At 41.3% G+C, this 23,701-nt stretch overlaps 1 protein-coding gene across 8 annotated transcripts in view; it reads left to right on the top strand.

Annotated features, from left to right (window-relative positions):
• Positions 1-22,814, top strand: part of LRRC4C (leucine rich repeat containing 4C) — a 921,733-nt gene extending 898,919 nt beyond the window's left edge. For all 8 annotated transcript variants that reach the window (XM_043548653.1, XM_043548656.1, XM_043548655.1 and 5 more), the window contains one exon: positions 20,151-22,814. In XM_043548653.1, coding sequence (XP_043404588.1) covers positions 20,193-22,106 — 1,914 coding nt within the window. In that variant the 5' untranslated portion in view covers positions 20,151-20,192 and the 3' untranslated portion in view covers positions 22,107-22,814. The remainder of the gene's footprint in view (positions 1-20,150) is intronic.
• The last annotated feature ends 887 nt before the right edge of the window (positions 22,815-23,701 follow it).

Raw genomic sequence — 23,701 nt, 5'->3', positions numbered from 1 at the left:
TTCTGGGATAAAATGTTGGATTATATTCTAAAAATTATTTAAAAAGCCCATTATAGATATAAATAAATTATACACACAAACCTATGTGAAAAGAACATTATTAATGTTTCAAATTCAAACATTCAAAATTTAGGAAATTCCAGGCCCCCTTCTGCATATGTATTATTATTATACAGTCTTTAATTATATGAGCACATGCTATTTTTCCCCCCCACAGGATCCCCTCCATTCAGTGTGCAGAATACACAGGCAACTTTAATTCTGGCATCTCCTGACTTTTGAAAGCTTGACTTAGCAAACCTAATAATGCTCTTTTAGCATTGTTTTTGGTGTTGTTGGGGCTTTGTGTGTGTGTGTGTGTGTGTGTGTGTAATTTCTTAGGTGTTTGAAAACTGAAAAAACAGACATTCCAAATCAGAGCATTTATTGACACCCACATGAATCATCAGCAGGATTGGAATCTCTAGATCCACAACCCAAACTTGTGCCATTTGAGCTAACAGATAGCAGTAGTAGGTTGTCATCCTCTGAGTGGACCAGCACTAGAGGGGACTGAGACACACATTTTGCCACTGAGTTTCACAGATATTTGCTGACAGCAGAGGGATGGTAAGGCTCAAGAATCTGGGGTTTCATTCCAGGCTCTGGAGGGGAATGTTTTCTAGTGGGCACAGACTCACCCATTCCTCCCAAGCTTGATCCTTTTTTGCCCCATCCTCTCCCTGTCTCAGTCCCAGTCATGTCCCTTCTTCACCCCTGGCTCCTCATCCCAGGCCCATTCACCTCACATAGACAGTCCCAGTCTATGGGACAGTCCTATCCTTGTCATTCTCATCCCAGCCCTACTCTCCTTGCCCAACAAGTTCTAATCTCACCCCTCCAAAGCCCCATCCCACTTCCCTCCTACTTCCACTCCATCTCTTTGATTTAACCATTCTCAATCTCCCCTATCCAGCCCAGCTCCTTGTTCCCAGTCTCCTTGCCCAGCCAGCCCAAGCCCCCCTGCCCCAAACCCTCATCTAATCTGTCTCTTTCACCCCCAGCCTGCAGACACCTCCCTGTCCAAGTTCTCTTTACCCATTGGCTCCATTCCCAATCTCTTTCCCCAGGCTCCTTGTCCATTTTTCTTGTCACTTGTCCTAGTCCCTTTGACCATTTCTCCCCTGTACCCTGTTCCCCGTTAGATTTATTTTTATTCCCCCTTTATCTCCTTGCCTCTGCCCACTAGTTCTCAGTCCAAGTTTTCTTGCCCTGCCAATCTCAGTCTCCTCCTACCTACTGGTTCCCGTTTCTCCCAATTCATTCCCTGACCCATGGCTCTAGTCTCCCAACAAATGTTAGTCTTACCCCCACCCCAACTCCCAGTGCTAGTTTCTCATTCCCCCGCTCTTCCAGCCTCCACTTCCAGTCTCCCACCTAATGCTCCTTCTCCCAATTTATTTCCTCCATTCACAGAGGCCAAGCTCTTGTCCTCTCTGCATTTGAATCAAGCATCTTCCTCCACCATGCTGCCTGAGCTATCAGGGGGGTCATTGAGAGCACAGGAAAGACAGGATCTTTGCTTTCAGTTCAAATGTCTGGAACTGGACCTGTCATGGCCCGCAGTACCCCAGAGCTACAATTGCGGGGAAAGTCCTGGTCAGACACAGGATGGAGCATGCCCAGTTTGGATTGAACCTTCTGGGATTTTAGCTACTAAAATCTAAGTCTCTTCTGAGTATGCGGAACTGCAATTTTTCAAAGGCTTATAGTGTGGCTATATTTGGGTGGACTTTCAGGGCGTGAGCAAAGGCACATCTCACAAAGGCCATTCCTTGCCCAAGACCCTGCTCCAAAGCTTGTGCTAGAGCTTCTCAAAGAAAAGGTCACCAGAATTTTTAGCATGGACAAAACAATGTATTTTTTCCCTAGCCTTGTTCTCAGAAAGAGCGGAACTGTTTTGGATGATTTCTTTCAAAAGTCAGACACCTGGCATGGAAAACTTCATCTCAAATAATTAAAGTTTGGCAAAGTTCTAAACAACTGAATATAGGCTCATATAACAAGAAATGTCAGGCAACCTTAATAGTAGGTGATGCTACCAACCCTGCCTTTAATAAAAGTATCTCTATTGATATATAAGTCAGCATGAGTAAAAGAAAGGCTTACTGCAAACAGGAATATTTGTAGGCACTCTAATAACATTAGCCATCAAATTTATACTTCATTGGAAAGATAATTTTCAAGTATGTATTGACCCATAGACTTACTCTGTTCATATAATATATACATTTTAAAGGGCTACAGCTGTCAAGCATAATAGCTTCGAGTCTTTTATTAATATTCAGAATCGTATGTATTAATTTCTTAATAATTGTTAAGTATTAGACCATTTTTACTTCATAGCACTCTTTCATGTATCGCAACTTTATACTTTTAGCTTGGTTGAGTCTTGACTCCCTACCATATTTTGCTAATGATTATATTTTCTGAAAGTTTTAATTAAAATGTTTAAACATTTTCCCCCACTAACTGCATTCTACAAGAATGGTACCAAATCACTGCGGCTTACAGCAATGATATCACTATGGCCCTAAACCTGCGATTGGATCTGCATAACTCAAACCTTATTAAATTTGGGAGTGAAATCCTGGCTCCATTGAAGTCAATGGCAAGACTCCCACTGACTATAGTTGGGCCAGGATTTCACCCCTAGTCTTCCCTTAGTGGACCCAATGGCATGATTGAGGCCTGTATTTAGGTTATGATCTAAGGAAACTGTATTATCATTTGGGCATTCTGAATAAATGATCAGTTGGACACAAAGTCATTCCAGATTGTTGAGAATGTAAGCTAGGAATTTAAGATGTGCTTAACTTGAGGTCAGCAAAGTACTCATGTGCTTAAAGTTGAATACATGCTTAAGAACCTGGCTGAATTGAGATCTCAGTTTCTACCACACGTACCTTCCCTTTGGTCAAATGCAAAATGTTACTACAATTACTTCAATGAGCTATGGGCACTCAAAGTGTAGGCAATAGACCAATAAGTAAACGTATATTTGTAAATTTATGACAATTTCATCAATTTACCAAACATGTTCCTACCATGGGAATATATAAAACAGGTATGCCTTCTCACCCTTACCAAGTGCTGCCACAAAGTAAACTATCAGGTAAAATTGAAGTATCACAGATGCTTGAGATAGAAAGAAACCTAATAGGTCATCTAGATCAGTGGTTCTCAAACTGTGGCTGATGGATCATCAGTTGTCCGTGACATATGAGACAGAAATAATTACATTACATAGTTTACCATGTCAGAAATTGCTGTTGATGAAATAAGGATGGAAATCAAAAATAAGTGGTTATTGTGACTGTGATTAGGCAAGGAGGTTGGGTCCACACTATCATGAATTAGTGGGAAGGTGGCCAGAAGAAAACCTGCCTATTACATGGTCCACACTATGAGAACATTTGAGAACCACTTATCTAGTCCATTTCCTGCTAGTGCAGGATTTTTTTCAAGCAGTATGAGATACTGCTCTCTGTGAGAGAGGTGGCAAGCTTCTTAGGAATGCATTAGAATGATTTAAGTATTTCCTGGAGGGATGCATTGAAAGAGTAGTGATGTGAAACTGCACCTGTGCCACTAGACCTCTCGTTTAGAGGCCCACAGGATCAATTCACTATCTGGTTCTATTCAACATCTATATGCAACCACTAGCTGAACTGGTAGAATGTCATGGGCTCAAATGCCAGCATCAGTATGCAGATGACACACAGCTATACTTATCTTTCACCACATATGAACATACCCAACCACCAAAATGGCCCAGTACTTGGATGAGATCAGTTCACAGATGAAGAACAGCTGACTGAAGCTGAACCCAAGCAAGACAGAGATTACGCTGGTGGGCAAAGGAAGAGTTTGAAGAATTTGCAGCCACAATGCATTCTTCTTTGGTTGAAGGTTCACACTCACAACTAGTCAGTTCAGTCTGTAGCTTAGGAGTTCTCCTAGATTCCTCACTGATGCTAAGCTCTCGTATCCCTGAGTAGCACTTTCTATTATCTCTAGTTGGCTAGAAAAGTCTGTCGCATGTTGGCAGATGGTGGATGGATGATCAGTTACTCACACCTTCATAACCTTTCAGATGGACTACAGCAATGTGATAAACCAGAGCCTGAAACCATCAGCCCTTACAAAACTCCAGCTAGTACAGAACAGTGCAGCACACTCTATTGCGAGCACATTAGATCTGTCCTCTACAGTGGCTTCACATAAACTATTGAGTCAAGTACAAGGTCTTGGCATGTATTTTCAAGGCACTCAATAGGCTGGGCCCAGAATAGCTAAAAAATTGTGTCAGGCTTTGTAATGAATACTCCACTCCTTGAGCACAATAGAACTTTCTACCATTAAGATGAAGCTCATTGGCGTTTTCTCAGGGCCTGGTCCAATAATATGGAATGAACTCCCAGAGGAACTAAGAACTATCACAAATCTCAACATGTTCTGCTCCAAGTGTGAGGCACACTTCTTCAGTCTTGCCTTGTCTGACATAAATGCATAGCAGCATGTATGTACAAAAAAACAACAAATAAGAAACACTACCAAAACAAAACACTCCACAGCATACACAATTCTTCTCTGGGGAGAGGATTAGAGATAGAACAAATTACATCTGACATATTTTAGTCACATCTCTTAATGCACGACTGGAAGGTGCTCAAATGTTACAGTGATGAGGATAGCACAAAAACTTATATAAAATAGAATAGAATACAGTATATTTTCTAATGGTTTTACCAAAGTAATTTTAAATGTCATAAGAAAATGACAGAACTTCACTTCACCTAGAAGATCATTTGACAGCCTAATATGGATGAAGTATGTTCTTGTAGGAGTGAGAATCAGTAGATGTAGGCTATTTTCCCACCTTTTTCACTGACCCCAAGTCATTTTAATCTCTCTGTGCCTCAGTTTCTCCAGCTATAATATTACTTTCCTTCTTTACAGGGGTATTATGAGGCTATATTAAAATATGTTATCTCATTAATGTCCTCTGGTCAAGGGCACTGTGGAATGCAAATCATCATTTTAAGATCTTACCACTGGACAGTTGTTTCTGATACTAAATGCATCCTCCTTTTTGAGCCTTAAACAATTCCTTTCCTGGTGCCTAAGCTTATAATCCTTGTGCAGCCAAAGAGAGTACAGTATCAAGTCAAAGTTTGTTGTTCCCACCCATGAAATACTTGTAGGCAGTTGTATTCCCCCTGAGTCATCCCAGAGCTTCACTCTTAATTTAATTTCACTTGCTGCCTCCTACATTGACTTGAAATGTTTTCTTGGTTGTAATATTCAAACCTGTACAAATATTGTGTGCAGGAGCTCTTGTGACCTATTCATCGGTCAGCCGTGATAGATCTGGTAATAATGTGCTTGCTATTCTAGCTGTGCTGCACTTTACTAACACCAAGGGTTTAACTGAAAATACAGTCTGACCTTGGTTTTGTTCACTGGGCACAGAAAGGATGTAATTGCTATATATCTGCTGAAGGACGCTATTGAGAAATGTCACATTGCTAATTTTGGCTTCTCATCCACCTTCAGAATCTCAGATCCCAGTAAAAAACAATGTGTTGCAGTTGCATAAAACTCCAATAAAACTAGTAATTTTCCAAAAAATTAACTTCTTATTTCTCTGTATCTATTTGTTGTATCCAAAATTCTATCACAGTATGATAATTGCATTGTCCCTAACAGTCTCATATTCCATCATAATTAAATAAACAGCTTGTAAATTGCAGGCCATAAAGTATCTGTGTGCCGTTCTTACCTTAAGGGGTTTCCATAGTTACCAAGGACAAGAAGTTTAACCATCATTTGCTGGACTCCAGGCTATTCACAGCATTAACTTTTTCTCTCTTGTCTCCCTCTTCTCCCTATCTCTTTGTTTATTAACAGAACAAGGGAGTAATTTGGACTCAGTTAGTAACTGCAAATGCAATAATGCAAAATGGACTCTCATGCTTCAATGTCATTTCATTATTAGCTGGATATGTTGCTCCAATAAATGTGGGAAAGAAGTTTTCTCAGAAGAAAACATGCCAGGTGGATGTAGCCTGCAGTCACTATGGTTATGTAATACTGTTATCCATCAACAAGCCAGCTCAACACAGTATACTGAGACCTTGCTATTATAATACAGTGGTGAGGGCCCTATAAGTAGACCTTTTAATTCACGTCCCAAAATGCTGACTTATGCCTATGTTTCAGTAAAGGTTTGATATAAGACCATTGCAGGGAGACCTCATGTTACTAGGCTGTCATTATTTTTTCAAAATGTTCTATTTTGCACATTATCAAATACTCTTCTTGTCAAAGTAAATGATCATCCATATCCCTGAAATGGACTTTCCACCTTAACTTCAGCTGAACCAAGTCTTCTGTCTGGTTAGTCTCAAGACAATGGGAAGAAAGGAAATGGTCTTCCTCCACCATCTCAAAGTTTGGTCAGAACATATCTGATGCATCACATATGTAAGATGCTACTAATTCATGACTGCAATGCATGTTCATCACTCTGAAATATCAGGCCTCAATATTTTTGTCTCCTTCTTAAGTTTATTGTGAACAGGAGCAGGGTTGATATAGTACATTGAGTTCAAGAGCTCAGCAAGGTTCCGAAAAGGATTGGACCTTTATATGGATAGCAAAAATATTCAGAGTTATAATAGTAAATAAATAAATAGTAATTTGGAAAGGACATAATTCCTCATATTTTAGGACATAAGCTAACCTTTAACTTTTGGAGGTAAGGAAGAAGCTTTCTTAAGGGACAGAGTATCCCATAGCTGTCTTCTTTCCCTGGAAATATCTAGAGTGGGCATTGTCACAGATAGGCTACTGGACTAGATGTCTGGCTGGTCTGATCCATTATGGAATTTCCATTGCTCCTGTTTTTCATTTTGTGGGCTTGAGGCATAATGATTGGTTGGGATTTGGTGATATAATTTTGGATTCTATCAGCTATTTGCTTATTAAAAGGTATTACAGTAATGACCCTAAATCCTGTAATATTTCACTACTTTAAGCTGCAGAATTTTGGAAAACTGCTTTAGAATACTACATTATTTCATCAAAAAGTGAGGTTGCCTATATGACTTAAGCTTATATGACTAAATCACAATAGCAATGCATAGTAATGGTCCAAAATGCTCCATTTTAAAATATTCTTATTGCAGGAGTTTGGATAATTACTGTAGTACCTTAAAAGGGATGTTAGACCTTAGATCAGGGTTTCTCAAACCCCTCGTCCCCAAGGGGAATCCAGGTGGTCCGCGGGCCCTGCTGAGAAACTCCTCCCTTCCTCAACTCCTCCCCATCCCTCCCAGGCACGCCTCCAACATGCTGGGAAACAGGCTTTACCTGTCCCAGCTCCCCACTGCTCCCAGAAGCGGCAGGCATGTATCCTGGGGTGGGAAGGCCATGGGGTCTCTACGCCCTGCCCCCGCCCTGGGCGCTGACTCTGCAGCTCCCTTTGGCTGGGGAGCGGTACCTGCAGGTAAGGGAAGCGCACAGAAACCCCTAGACCCCCCCCTCCCCCCCCCCCGCCTAGGAGCTGCATCCAGAGGGATGTGCTGGTCGCTTTCGGGAGCGTCCCAAGGTAAGCAACAGCCCATCACCCTCTCCTGCACCCCAATGCCTGCCCCAGGCCAGAGCCTGGACCCTGCACCCTCTCCCACACCCAAACTCTCTCCCAGAGCCTGCACCCTCTCCCACACTGCAACCCCCTGCCCCAGCACAGAGTCTGCACCCTGCACCCAAACTCCCTCCCAGAGCCCACCCCCTGCACCTCCTCCTGCACCCAAATTCCCTCCCAGAGCCCACACCCCCTCCTGCACCCCAACCCCCTGCCCCAGCCTGGTGAAAGTGAGTGAGAATGGGGGAAAGCGAGTGAAGGAAGGATGGGGGTGGAGTGAGTGGGGGACAGGGCCTCAAAGAAGAGGCTGGGCAGGGGCATGGTCCCAGGGAAGGGGGTGTGGCAAAGGCTGAATGGGAGGGTTTGGGGGTCCCTGAAATTTTAAATCAAAATGGGGGTCCTCAGCTTGCTAAAGTTTGAGAACCGCTGCCTTAGATGACTGTTACTATTCTTAAGTTTAAAGTTCTACAGTGTTCCAAAGTAACATCCCCAACCTCTTAGTAACACTACTGGAATCTGTAATGTTTTGGAACATTGTTTTAGAATACCAGGCCACATTTATTGTGGATTGTTTATGCATTATTTTTTGTTTAGGTTCCCATGTGCCTTCCAACATAGGAACCTACAGATGCGTTTTGGTTATTATTATAAAGCAAATGTCAGCTTAGAAAGCGCCTCTTTAATTTCAGTTTAATCATTATCGGTTGAGAGATTTCTGGCATGAGAGAGTGGCATCCAGAAGGTGCTTATCTGACTTTGATTCATGGTACAGTTAGCATGTGAGGTGAATTAACATGCTAGTGCGAATAATTACAAACTCTATGTAGTCAGGGTTATTACAACAGTATAATTGCTTATTTTGATCTCCCTGCTTCCTTCCTCATAAATATCTTCCATAAGAATATGGAAGATGAAAACAGTAAAAAGCCTTCACAAGAGCCATCAACAGTTACGGAAGTGAGAAAAGCAAGATTGGACTTTAGTAACCCAAGGGATGAGTAATGGGGTGGCAAATCTTTTATTGTTAGGGAACTGGTTGGAATCTTTTCCAGAGCAGTAGAGAATGAAAGTTGCTAATACCTAATACCACCAAATCAGTGCCCTGTGCAAAATTAACTTAGATCAGTTCTTAGTGGACAGATCACAAGTGGCACCAATTAGCCCCACTCTGAACAATCTCAGCAGAGAGGCTAGGAATTGATTGGGTCATACAGTCCTTGCAGTATTCCAGATCAGAGGGGAGCAGATAGGCCAACAAATTCTTCCTCATATACTTCTATATCCGCCAAAATATACTTTGTCTTATGCTCTCCAAAGTTCTCATTCATGACTGAAATCAGCAAATATTAGGAGCAATAGAAAGGAATGCAATGTACAAGTGAAAACTGAGATTAAAAGAGAGTTGCTTTGGAAATAGACACTCGTCAGATGTTCAGCTGTGTGTGTGTTGTCCGTGTGTGCTGTTCCAGCTCTGCACAATAGCTGGCACAGCAGATCTCGAGCGAACCGCCCAATGACCACAACATCCGTTAATGCACGGTAATAGCTCCCCAGACTAATGTCTACAGTTGCACTAGCACATATGTGACCGTGACTATGGATGCAGCTCAGCCAGTGGCGGGACTTTCCACTGCTCCCTCTGCTGGACAAAGGCACTCCCTCTGAGATATATCTTTGTACACCAATGTAAACAAGTTATGTATCACCCTTGATGTATCAGGGTGCCACCGTCTGATGTATTAGGGCGCCACACATTGCCTTATACCTGTAGGTTTGATGAAAACATCTCTATTCATCATGCTGTCATCCTGACCTTATCCTTAAAATGGGTTATCATGTTCCTGTTATCTTTGGGGAATGTATTTATCGGGATGTTCTGGTACCACCCTTCTGGAATATGCTTCCATGAGTATTTTGTGCCTAGCACCTCTTAGGAATATGTGTTTTTGAAATTTCAACTCGATCCTTGCCAAATTCTGTGAGCAGGGTCTGCCTCTTACTTGCTACTTAACTTTGCTTTATATCAGCAAGGTTTTGACTACTTTAGCCCAGGCCTCAGACCTCATACCAGGCCTCTGATACAAGGGCTCATGTCTCAGGCTCTCTTCCTACCACAGACACATGTCAGAGTTCACTAGCATAAAAAGCTTTCCAGTGTCCTAACCTGATATTGCTATCAGAACATGCATGTACTGACTGCCCCACTTGGAAGAATATGTACATGGGCATCATTTGATTTAATTGAGACTGTGAGGGGAAACTACATGAGAAATTAGGAAGATATAAGGGAGAAAACAAGAAACCCTGTTGGAAAAGACAATGAAATAAACCTATTTACTGTGAAATAAACTGAGAAACATGAGGAGAAAGAGAAATCAAACCAAATTCATCCCTAGAGGATTCAGTGGAGATTCAGTAGGGATCAGCTTGCCATCTGAATTTAGATCTTTTAGGGGAGTATCCTACCACAAGTGGCTGGGCTGAGTGCTGGAGATAGGGTAGGGAGAGGAAGGGATTTGTGGAACTGGAGTATTTGCTGTAGTTCCTGTACTCCACGAGAGGCCGTGGTGTCATGCAGCACAGCAGTGGATCTCCATACTTGCTTCTCTCTTACGCCATTCCTGTCCCCTGCATGACAGAGATACCAAAGAACTGTGATCTGAAGCATGCAAGATTTAGATTCCTTGTAGATGACTCCAATGCTGGATTTACTCTTGGGAAAATGAGAAGCGATACGTAAACCACAAAAGTAATGTGGGATCCCCTGATTTCTATTATGAGGGAGAAGGAGTTGTGTGGGACATATGGGGACTGCATCCTCCAGGGATCACAGGGAACATAAATCATCCCAAAGATAGCACCATGGCCCCTCTCCCACATGCGCTGGTTAGTGCTGCTTGGTGAAAACAGGCTGTACTATCAAGAGATGGTATATTGTGTGCACGTCCCTTGCATGCTGTGTCATTCAGGGAATGACTGTGGTTCCTGAAACATAATCTCTTCTCTGAGATCCACCTGAGGCTGAACACTTCCACTTTTCCCTTAACTCAGGGCTAACTCAGGGCTCTGCTTAAATGTAACCCCGTGCTATTTACAGTCCTTGTTTTTAAGGTCTTCAGGTTAAAGAAATTCTGAATATATTTGATACCTTTTGATGGATAGATTTTCAAAAGTGCAAAGGGTAACAAAGTGCCTATTTCCCATGGAAAATCAGCGAGAGTTGGCCCCTAACTCCTCTTTGCACCTTTGAAAATCTGCCAGTGAATTTGTAGCCACAGAGATCATCCTCAGGATGCCCCAGAATGTGCAGAGTTTAATAAATGCTGATACCTTTGGAATGTTTTTTCTTGCTAAGTGCTTCAAGAAGGCTGCGGTGTACATGGATGCATGATGTGAAAAGTGCACTGAAGGGGCCTTTCCCTGATGCATGCATGTTTGGTTAACTTCATATCAAAAGTGAACTTGCATGGCGTTTAGGGAGGGATACTGCCTTTGGAGACATACCTTAATGACTTGATCTCATGCTAACACATAGATAACACAGGATATACAGTTTCTCTACAGCCTGCATGTGAGTAGCAGCTCACATTATCATGTGCTGCTTTTTTGTGTGCCAGGTGCATGGCATCCACCAAAGTGGGCAAGAAGTACACAGTAAATTGTATTAAACAATTACTAAAGATTAAGACCTAGAAACTTGACAACAGCTGAGCTTGAGGAGTGCTCAGCACATCCGAGGAGGTTGGGACATAAATGTGCACTGGGCATGCCCATGCTTTTCACAAGGCTTGTCCCTAGACTCATATGAGAGCAGCCTGCACTTGCTGCTAATGCCCCCACCTGGCAGCTAGGAATCACCGGTGTTGGGGAAATCTCAACTATACCCCCTTGCTTCCTTCATCCTCAGGGGAATGGGGGAAGGGACCTTGAGTGGGGTATAGGGGAACTCCTACCCCACTCGTGCTGGCTGCTAGTGTCAAATGTATGGGTGGAAGCAGACCTTTGACACTTGCAGCCAGGACAAGGAGTGGGGTGGGAGTTCCCCTATACCACTTGAGGTTCCTTCCCCCACTCCAATGAGAATGAGGATCCTTCAAGGCTCTGATTTGCTAGATTCATGGTCATGGTATACTGGGAGAGTTGTACAAAGAAATAAAAGTGCAGCCCAGGATTGGGGCCTAATTATACATCACTGAGTAACAGTGAAACTTTGGCATCTTATAGAGGCCACCTAAATTTATGGTTAAATTACTATTATAGTTAACTGCCTTTTATTAGAGAGACAGGGTGGGTGAGGTAATATATTTTATTGGACCAACTACTATTGGTGAGAAAGACAAGCTTTCAAGCTTACATAGAGCTCTTCTTCAGGCCTGAGAAACTTACTCAGAGTATATTGCATTTGAGATACTGTGTTCTGCATGTGGGTGCAGGTAGATTAGCTTTGCAATTACTGTAACTGCTTCATCCCATGAGTTGCACCTAAGGAAAGCGATGCTGTACATTTCTGCACAGGTACATTAGCTTCATCTTTAATTGCTCCATCCTCTGTTTTGCAACTAGAGAAGGCTGTGCTGGTGCCTCAAAAGAAAACGTAAAGTGCACAGGACCTGACTGAATTATTGACATCAATTCCTCAGGGAGAAGAGTCTATTTCAATAAAGTTCTTCAGAATAATTGGCAATGAAAATAATTTAAACAGTCATGAATGAAACAAAATTTTACAAGGTATGTGTGTATCTAAGACTGCAGAATAAATATTATGGCATTATAATGCATTATTTAACATGTAGCATGTGATCCTATAATTAGAGCAGTATCACAAGTCACATACTCAAGGCACAGAACTGAAGTTATGCATGCAAACTTAATTCAACAATTTCCTGACTGCTGTGGGAGTTAACTGTGTAACAAGAAAATTCTCAGCATTTCAATGGAGTTTTAAATATATACAGCAGAGGGCAGCAGTGTTATTGAATTGACCATAGAGTTTGTACCTTTGTCACTAGGAAAGAGAGACAGAAAACTTAGGTTTCAGAGTAACAGCCGAGTTAGTCTGTATTCACAAAAAGAAAAGGAGTACTTGTGGCACCTTAGAGACTAACCAATTTATTTGAGCATAAGCTTTCGTGAGCTACAGCTCACTTCATCGGATGCATACTGTGGAAAGTATAGAAGATCTTTTATACACACAAGCATGAAAAAATGGGTGTTTACCACTACAAAAGGTTTTCTCTCCCCCCACCCCACTCTCCTGCTGGTAACAGCTTATCTAAAGTGATCACTCTCCTTACAATGTGTATGATAATCAAGTTGGGCCATTTCCAGCACAAATCCAGGTTTTCTTCCCCTCCCCCCAAACCCACTCTCCTGTTGGTAATAGCTTATCTAAAGTGATCACTCTCCTTACAATGTGTATGATAATCAAGGTGGGCCATTTCCAGCACAAATCCAGGGTTTAACAAGAACGTCTGGGGGGAGGGGGGTAGGAAAAAAACAAGGGGAAATAGGTTACCTTGCATAATGATTTAGCCACTCCCAGTCTCTATTCAAGCCTAAGTTAATTGTATCCAATTTGCAAATGAATTCCAATTCAACAGTCTCTTGCTGGAGTCTGGTTTTGAAGTTTTTTTGTTGTAATATCGCAACTTTCATGTCTGTAATCACGTAAAGTGTTCTCCGACTGGTTTATGAATGTTATAATTCTTGACATCTGATTTGTGTCCATTTATTCTTTTACGTAGAGACTGTCCGGTTTGACCAATGTACATCGCAGAGGGGCATTGCTGGCACATGATGGCATATATCACATTGGTGGATGTGCAGGTGAACGAGCCTCTGATAGTGTGGCTGATGTTATTAGGCCCTGTGATGGTGTCCCCTGAATAGATATGTGGGCACAGTTGGCAACGGGCTTTGTTGCAAGGATAGGTTCCTGGGTTAGTGGTTCTGTTGTGTGGTATGTGGTTGCTGGTGAGTATTTGCTTCAGGTTGGGGGGCTGTCTGTAGGCAAGGACTGGCCTGTCTCCCAAGATTTGTGAGAGTGTTGGGTCATCCTTCAGGATAGGTTGTAGATCCTTAATAATGCGTTGGAGGGGTTTTAGTTGGGGGCTGAAGGTGACTGCTAGTGGCGTTCTGTTATTTTCTTTGTTAGGCCTGTCCTGTAGTAGGTGACTTCTGGGAACTCTTCTGGCTCTATCAATCTGTTTCTTCACTTCCGCAGGTGGGTATTGTAGTTGTAAGAATGCTTGATAGAGATCTTGTAGGTGTTTGTCTCTGTCTGAGGGGTTGGAGCAAATGCGGTTGTATCGCAGAGCTTGGCTGTAGACAATGGATCGTGTGGTGTGGTCAGGGTGAAAGCTGGAGGCACGTAGGTATGCCATCATGTGCCAGCAATGCCCCTCTGCCATGTACATTGGTTAAACTGGACAGTCTCTCCGTAAAAGAATAAATGGACACAAATCAGATGTCAAGAATTATAACATTCATAAACCAGTCGGAGAACACTTCAATCTCTCTGGTCACACGATTACAGACATGAAAGTTGCGATATTACAACAAAAAAACTTCAAATCCAGACTCCAGCGACAGACTGTTGAATTGGAATTCATTTGCAAATTGGATACAATTAACTTAGGCTTGAATAGAGACTGGGAGTGGCTAAGTCATTATGCAAGGTAACCTATTTCCCCTTGTTTTTTCCTACCCCGCCCCCCCCCCCCCCAGACGTTCTTGTTAAACCCTGGATTTGTGCTGGAAATGGCCCACCTTGATTATCATACACATTGTAAGAAGAGTGATCACTTTAGATAAGCTATTACCAGCAGGAGAGTGGGGTGGGGGGAGAGAAAACCTTTTGTAGTGGTAAACACCCATTTTTTCATGCTTTGTGTGTATAAAAGATCTTCTATACTTTCCACAGTATGCATCCGATGAGGTGAGCTGTAGCTCACGAAAGCTTATGCTCAAATAAATTGGTTAGTCTCTAAGGTGCCACAAGTACTCCTTTTCTTTTTAGAGAAAACTTAGGGTTTAAAGGGGGATCAAAAAGAATTGGAGAAACTGGTTGACTGTCCACGAATGCTGTTCCTGTCTGGATTTATAAAGTCAAACCTTTATATGTCTCTAGCACAAGTGAGGGAGACACTGAATAGCGAATTGCTAAAATACAAATTTGCAGTTGGATCTTTATGTGAACCCTGTTAAAATTATCACCACAATATTTTTTTAATGCTTTAAATGAATTTTCCACATTTTTTATAGTGCCATATATTTTTCCGTTTCTTATTAAGGTGAAATTGAGCTGGACCTGCACAAAAACTTCCACGCTGCTTAAGTCCTGAGGTGAAGGAGCCACCAGCAAAACAGGGAGGGCCATTTGTAACCCAAGTGCACTGGAGGGGTAGTATTTGTGCTAGCACATAGCCTGGTGCAAAGGCAGCAGACCAGAGGAGATTGCAGATAACCGTGGCTGTTATACAACACACAAGTGTGTTGGCATGACTACAGCTATCCCCTCCTCTCCCTTATTGGCCACAGGGGCTGTTCTGTGGCATCAGACCCCAGTTTGGGGAGACTGTCTTTGACCTTCTCAACCGTCCCACCCCTGTACTTCAGCAGCACAATGCCTGATTAATGACCTTATGCTGATTAAATGAATTTCACCTCACGTATGTGAAAGAGAAAAAATATTGAGTTATATAAACAAGTCCAAAAATAAAATCAAACAGTAGCTACAATAGCTAAGATCCCTTCGCCCCTGAAATAAGATGCTTGTTTATAGATCTTTAACACTCGCATGCTAAAAAAACCCAGAATAGGATCCAGAGATATTCAGAGAGAGAAAGAGACAAAATGAACAAATACCCCTGATATGTGTTAAAACAACTGCACATCTTTCTTCCTCTTTATCCTCTCATTATGGGCAGTTTGCAAAAAGTATCTGGCTTTGAAAAATTATATTTAAAGTACCCAATTAGTTGGCCAAACTATATAGGTGTGCAATTGTGTACATATTTGAAGGGTGCAAAGCAATTGCTGAAGGTGCTATCAGAGAACATGGGCCTGGTGCTTGGGTGTGGATGATATATGTTTGCAACAGGACCCAAGGGGGAAAGGTAAAGATGGCTGCAAGCCTGGGCACTGCCTTGAGCAGGTTTGCATTCAATGAAAATTTGAGCAGTTCTTGGCAGCTCCACATGTGAGGCTTCTTATGAATCAGAGTCTCCAATTCCTTAGTTCCTGAGCAGTGGCTATCCTTCCATATTCACTTGAAATAGATGATGGGAGAGCCCCTAAGCATGCATACAGACCATGTTTATATGGATGATAGAAGAGGCAGCTGGAGGCGATCTTTCCTCTGGCATGGGTGAAAAGGAGAACATGGAGCAGGGTTTTTGGTGAGGAAGGGAAAAGTGTTCTTAGCACAGCTGACTAGGGGAGCATTTGGTGGAATTGGTGGAAAATGCCTTTTGTATTTTGAAGGTCTTGTCTAGGGCAGCTGGGTTCATGATTTAAGATGCCTATGGCAGTTGGGTGTGTGGGAATTAGTGGCAGAGTATACGAAAGTGGGGATAAGAACGTAAGAATGGTCATACTGGGGCAGATCAAAGGTTCATCCAGCCCAGTATCCTGTCTACCAACAATGGCCAATGCCAGATGCCCCAGAGGGAGTGAACCTAACAGGTAATGATCAAGTGATCTCTCTGCTGCCATCCATCTCCACCCTCTGACAAGCAGAGGCTAGGCACACCATTCCTTACCAGTCCTGGCTAATAGCCATGAATGGAGTTAACCTCCATGAATTTATCCAGTTCTCTTTTAAACCCTGTTATAGTCCCAGCCTTCACAACCTCCTCTGGCAAGGAGTTCCACAGGCTGACTGTGCGCTGAGTGAAGAAGAACGTCTTTTATTTGTTTTAAACCTGCTACCCATTAGTTTCATTTGGTGGCCCCTAGTTCTTATATTATGGGAACAAGTAAATAACTTTTTCCTTATTCACTTTCTTCACACCACTCATGATTTTATATACCTCTATCATACCCCCCCTTAGTCTCCTCTTTTCCAAGCTGAAAAGTCCTAGCCTCTTTAATTTCTCCTCATATGGGACCCATTCCAAACCCCTAATCATTTTAGTTGCCCTTCTCTGAATCTTTTCTAATGCCAGTATATCTTTTTTGAGATGAGGAGACCACACCTGTATGCAGTATTCAAGATATGGGTGTACCATGGATATATATCAGGGCAATAAGATATTCTCCATCTTATTCTCTATCCCTTTTTTAATGATTCCTAACATCCTGTTTGCTTTCTTTGACTGCCGCTGCACACTGCGTGGACGTCTTCAGAGAACTATCCACAATCTCTTTCCTGATTAGTTGTAGCTAAATTAGCCCCCATCATATTGTATGTATAGTTGGGGTTATTTTTTCTAACGTGCATTACTTTACATTTATCCACATTAAATTTCATTTACCATTTTGTTGCCCAATCACTTAGTTTTGTGAGATCTTTTTGAAGTTGTTCACAATCTTCTTTGGTCTTAACTATCTTGAGCAGTTTAGTATTATCTGCAAACTTTGCCACCTCAATGTTTACCCCTTTCTCCAGAGCATTTATGAATAAGTTGAAAAGGATTGGTCCTAGGACTGACCCTTGGGGAACACCACGAGTTATCCCTCTCCATTCTGAAAATTTACCATTTATTCCTACCCTTTGTTCCGTGTCTTTTCACCAGTTCTCAACCCATGAAAGGATCTTCCCTCTTATCCCAAGACAATTTAATTTATGTAAGAGCCTTTGGTGAGGGACTTTGTCAAAGTCTTTCTGGAAATCTAAGTACACTATGTCCACTGGATCCCCCTTGTCCACATGTTTGTTGATCCCTTCAAAGAACTCTAATAGATTAGTAAGACATGATCTCCCTTTACAGAAACCATGTTGACTTTTGCCCAACAATTTATGTTCTTCTATGTGTCTGACAATTTTATTCTTTACTATTGTTTCAACTAATTTGCCCAGTACTGATGTTAGACTTATCGGTCTGTAATTGCCGGGATCACTTCTAGAGCCCTTTTTAAATATTAACGTTACATTAGCTATATTTAAAAAGGTTGGCAGTGCCAGTATTCTCTCCCAGCCTTGTCTTGCTCTTGCTGCTCCCTCTTGTAGTACTGTCACTGCCTCCCTGCTCTTGCAAGCTGCCCAAGACTGTGGAGAGAGAGCCGAGTAGCAAAAACAGTGACAAAAAGGCATTTGGCAGCCTGCAGATCAGCTGCTGCACAGTAGGCCTTTGATGGTGACGGAATGAACCACAGAACTATCCCTACAGCTTTTGTGGATGCATGATGGAGCTCCTGACTGCATGTCATGCCAGATCCATAATGACCCTTGAGAGCTCTGATGTTAAATAGAGTTGACCAAGTTCTCTTCTCAGCTACATTGAAGTCCATGGAATTGCACCAAAGCAATTGAGAAAAAAAAATGTTTCTGTGTTTCTTTGTTTTATTGATTGCTGATGTGATTCATTACTGAAGCCAAGATGTTTTGGGATAAGACAATTAAAAAAAAAGTCACAATACTAAAAACACAAACAATAAAAACTTAATAAAATCTTGCCCAGTGTTTCCAAAAAATAATTATAACGTGCAATTCAATGGCAAAATTTATCCAACAATATCAATTCATCTTATAAACAATAATGGCCTGATTCTGGTCTCATACCAGTTTTACACTAGTGTAATCTATCGATTTCATCAGAGTCACTCCTTTTTTTACCACAGTGTAGGAAAGATCAGAATCAGGTCCTGGTTAATTAAACCTTAGCACTTCTCTCTGAGGTTGCTAATATAGAGCTTTGTTTTAAAGTTGAAGAAATTAAGACAGAGAGAGTGAATGGGACATGGAAAAAGAAAAACAAGTGACTTATGCAAGGTTGCAAAACACACTGGTGTTAGTTTAATCAATAGATACTACAGTGATTGGTTTCTATAAATAGCAAAAATAGACTAGATAAAGCAGATAGATACAGCCCAGATCTCCTGATTCCCAGTCCTGTGCTTTAGCCATTGGACTATGATAGTCAAGTTTTAAGAGTGCAAAATTCTGAGATATTGTAATTCTGAGATATTGTTGCAAATTACTACCAAGCATGCATAATTAAATTCATAAATATATATTGTCAGAACACATGATTATAAAAATTGTCTTTCTTTAAATGGACTGCTCTGATGTACAACATATATTTTTTTTTAACTGAGATGGCTTTTTACTACAAAATGAAACAATTTGAGGTTTAAAGTGAAAAACCTTTAGCTGATAGTTTTTTGTTCTGCTGAATGCATGTATTATGCATCAGGGTGCTCAGGGTTGTAAATGTGCTTTGAGCTTGCTGTAATTTATAAGACTTCACTTGTGGCTGATCTATAGGAAATTTCATTAATCTCTACAGTGGAGGGACCTTGCAGGTAGCAGCAGATTGAAAATGTACCCGGGACTGGGGGCTTTAAGAACTACCACAAATGAATCAGCACTGAAATACTTTGAATGGTGATGATCATTTGCAGAGTGTAAAGGTCTTCTCCCCCGTTATACTAAGATCTGAAGGAACATTTTTTGGAGGTAACAGTGAAATTACCAACCCTGCAGCTACCGAGATTTTTTTTTTTAATTTGAACAGCTATTCTTTATTTCTGTGCTCAGCACACATTTACTAATGAGTGTTTCTCTGCTGCTAAACCAGAGAATAGAGGAGAAAATATCATGAAATTGAATGAGCCTGTTTCATGGTGGGGGAGAGCTGATGCTCAGCAGTTCTCATAAAGCTGGGGGTTTTTTCGTTCTGCTTTCCTGAAATAAGCAAAATGTTTTACTAGCATTTTTGTGACCTTCTACATCCAGTAGTAAAAACTTTGCTTGCAATAAGACCCCAGTCTTGTAGTCACATTTGCAGTGGTGTAAGGGTTTACATATGCAGTTCTGATTGTAAAACAGGGAGTTGGGACTTTCGCTTGCACCTGCCAGTGTTTCTTTGTAATGGTTCTTTTATGTAGAATGTGCACAGCAAATTTAAAACCATGCATAATTTGGGGGTTCCTATCCTAACCATTATTACCTGTACTGGCTTTTCAGGTTCTTGTCACTGATACTCTGGGCTTCCCTTCTGTACCTTAAGGATGAGTCTTTCTGCTTAGCACTGTTGTGCTGGTACTGGCTATCTGTCATCCAGTTTTGCACATTATAACCTAAAATGAAGTATGGACTGAGAGTCTAGTTTCTGGAATGGCCCAAGCTCCATTGCAAGTTAGAGCCTTCAGAGTTGCAAACATTAAAATCTGTGCCTAATAGAATAGGTAGAGTGTCACTGAAAAGTGTGGAGATATATTGAGCTGTTGCACTGTAACTTTTAATATTTAGAGTTAATTTAATGTTATTTTTCCCCTCTTCCTTTCTTTCTTTCAGACAATTCAAACTCCAGAAGGACCAACACCAAATAAATTATGAATGTTGAACAAGATGACCTTACATCCACAGCAGATAATGATAGGTCCTAGGTTTAACAGGGCCCTATTTGACCCCCTGCTTGTGGTGCTACTGGCTCTTCAACTTCTTGTGGTGGCTGGTCTAGTCAGGGCTCAAACTTGCCCTTCTGTCTGCTCCTGCAGCAACCAGTTCAGCAAAGTGATCTGTGTGCGGAAGAATCTGAGAGAAGTCCCAGACGGCATCTCCACCAACACACGGTTATTGAATCTCCATGAGAACCAGATCCAAATAATTAAGGTGAATAGTTTCAAACATTTGAGACACCTGGAGATCTTGCAGCTGAGTAGGAATCATATTAGAACCATTGAAATAGGGGCCTTCAATGGTCTGGCCAATCTCAACACTCTGGAACTTTTTGACAATCGTCTTACCACCATCCCTAATGGGGCTTTTGTATACCTGTCAAAACTGAAGGAGCTTTGGTTGAGAAACAACCCTATTGAGAGCATCCCTTCTTATGCTTTTAACAGAATCCCTTCCCTACGTAGGCTGGATTTGGGGGAACTAAAAAGGCTTTCATACATCTCAGAAGGTGCTTTTGAAGGTCTATCCAATTTGAGGTATTTGAACCTTGCTATGTGCAACCTTCGAGAGATCCCTAACCTCACACCACTCGTAAAACTGGATGAGTTAGATCTTTCTGGGAACCATCTGACAGCCATCAGGCCGGGGTCCTTTCAAGGGTTAATGCATCTTCAAAAATTGTGGATGATACAATCCCAGATTCAAGTGATAGAAAGGAATGCCTTCGATAACCTTCAGTCACTGGTGGAAATCAACCTGGCACACAACAACCTAACACTACTGCCTCATGATCTCTTCACACCACTCCACCTAGAAAGGATCCACCTGCACCACAATCCTTGGAACTGCAACTGTGACATTCTTTGGCTCAGCTGGTGGATTAAGGACAAAGCACCCTCCAACACTGCATGCTGTGCTCGCTGCAACACACCTCCCAATTTGAAAGGAAGGTACATCGGTGAGCTGGACCTGAATTATTTCACGTGTTATGCTCCGGTGATAGTGGAGCCACCAGCAGACCTCAACGTCACAGAAGGCATGGCTGCAGAACTGAAATGCCGAGCATCGACCTCCCTGACCTCTGTATCTTGGATTACTCCAAATGGATCAGTTATGACGCATGGGGCATACAGAGTTCGGATTGCTGTGCTCAGTGATGGCACATTAAATTTTACAAAGGTGACCGTGCAAGACACGGGCTTGTATACCTGCATGGTGAGTAACTCTATTGGGAATACCACAGCTTCTGCCACACTGAACGTGACTGCACTGGACAATGGTTACACATACTTTTCAACTGTTACCGTAGAGACTATGGAACCTTCTCAGGATGAGGCCCGGACCACAGAGCAAATTGGGCCCACGCCAGTTATTGACTGGGAGACCACCAATGTGACAACTTCTCTTACTCCACAGAGCACAAGGTCAACAGAAAAAACATTTACCATCCCAGTCACAGATGCAAGCAATGGGATCCCAGGAATAGATGAGGTTATGAAGACTACCAAAATCATAATTGGTTGTTTTGTGGCTATCACTCTCATGGCCGCTGTGATGCTGGTAATTTTCTACAAAATGAGGAAACAGCATCACCGGCAGAACCACCATGCTCCAACACGGACTGTAGAGATCATTAACGTGGATGATGAGCTTACAGGTGATACACCCATAGAGAGTCACTTGCCCATGCCGGCCATAGAGCATGAGCACCTAAATCATTATAACTCTTATAAGTCTCCTTTCAACCACACAACAACAGTTAACACAATAAATTCAATACACAGTTCAGTGCATGAACCGTTATTGATCCGAATGAACTCAAAAGACAATGTACAAGAGACTCAGATCTAAAATATTTACAAAATTGGGGGGAGGGGAAATACAAAAAGGACGGTTTATAAAACAAATGACACAAATGACTGGGCTAAATCTACTGTTTCAAAAAAAAGTGTCTTTACAAAAAAAAGAAATTTATTTATTAAAAATTCTATTGTGATCTAAAGCAGACAAAATTATGTGTATTCCTCAAAACCTCTTTTTGCTGCACTTATTTACCCCACTTCCTCCTTTCTCCCTCCCCTACCTGCCCCAACTGCATTTGCCATATTTTTCATAGGAGATCTTGATTCCCTAAAAGAACTGGTCTAGGAAATTTTGTAAGAATTCTGTCATACTTTGGGAATTTTTATGGTGAACTCTAGTGGTGAGATTCAGTCGATTTTGTCTCTTTTTTCTGTTTTATTTTTTCTTTTCTCATACCCTTCTTGAAACGGTTCTACAGGGAATGGAGCATTAGCAGTAGATTTGTAAGTGAGAACCAAGGAACAAGCAACAACAACAACAAAAAAGCAAAGCCTTTTTTTAAATTTTTCATGTAATAACCTGTTCTGTATTTACCAAGAGGACCATTCTGTGGAAGAAGAAACAAAAATCTAAGAAAATAATTTACTTGTGAACATCTACAAAACCCATGATCTTTTAAACAATTCTAGAACCAGAATTTGTAGTTCAAACACTAAAATAAGATTATAAATAAAATATTGTTGTTTTTTTTCTGTACTCGGATACAGCTTATTTTCAGTGTGGCTTTAAAAAAATTAAAAGTTTGTTAGAAATTTTCAGTATTCTGCTGTGATGGTCTAAAACACAACAGTTTAAGAGTATTACTGCTGCATTTTGGATCATTACTGAAGAATAGCATTGTTTTTATTTTAGGATATATATATAACAGCGTACTAGATAATAAAAATACCTGACTTTTAATGCAAAATTATAATGACTCAGTGTAAGGGAACTTTCAATTATCTCCATTGTATTCCAAGAAGTATTCCGCAGTCTGTGGAAGATGTCTAGACAGTGTTCAGGTACCAAAGGGCTGACTAGACAATGGTGGAAGTTTTGTTCTTATTTTAAAGAAATGTTACTTGTACATGGGGGTGTGTCAAAATTAATAATATTGATTTTAATCTTCAAAGCCAGACATTTTGATTGCTTTGGAAGTTCTCCTAGGTGTAAATATGAAATTTATTTAGATACCCAAGATACATCTCTGAGTCCATATTCCTGATCGTTGCAAAATGAAATCAAGGTGCTTTGAAAGAAGTGGATTAACCCAGAAGAAAAATCAGTCTAACACACCCTTTTGGCCAAATTTACAGATGAGTCCAAGTTGCTGTAACCTGCACCTTCTTTTGGTCCCCTTTACATGTATGTGATGCCATGACTGAAAGGATAAATGCTCTAAGGTAGCATGTGTAATCCTAAAAGATGTAAGTGAATATTACAGCGGAAAGTCTAATCTAAAGAAGAAACTGGAGAGAGGTGACACTGAATCACAATGTGCAGGAAGCGTAAGTATAGTGCAGAGGGAAACCCAAAGTCCTATAATAATCTCAGAAAAATATTTGGAGACATTATCCTTCAATGTATTACATGAAAAATAATAT

This window comes from Chelonia mydas, chromosome 6, assembly GCF_015237465.2.
Source record: "Chelonia mydas isolate rCheMyd1 chromosome 6, rCheMyd1.pri.v2, whole genome shotgun sequence".
NCBI classification, from domain to species: Eukaryota; Metazoa; Chordata; order Testudines; family Cheloniidae; genus Chelonia; species Chelonia mydas.
This window is presented reverse-complemented; position numbering and strand designations above follow the sequence as displayed.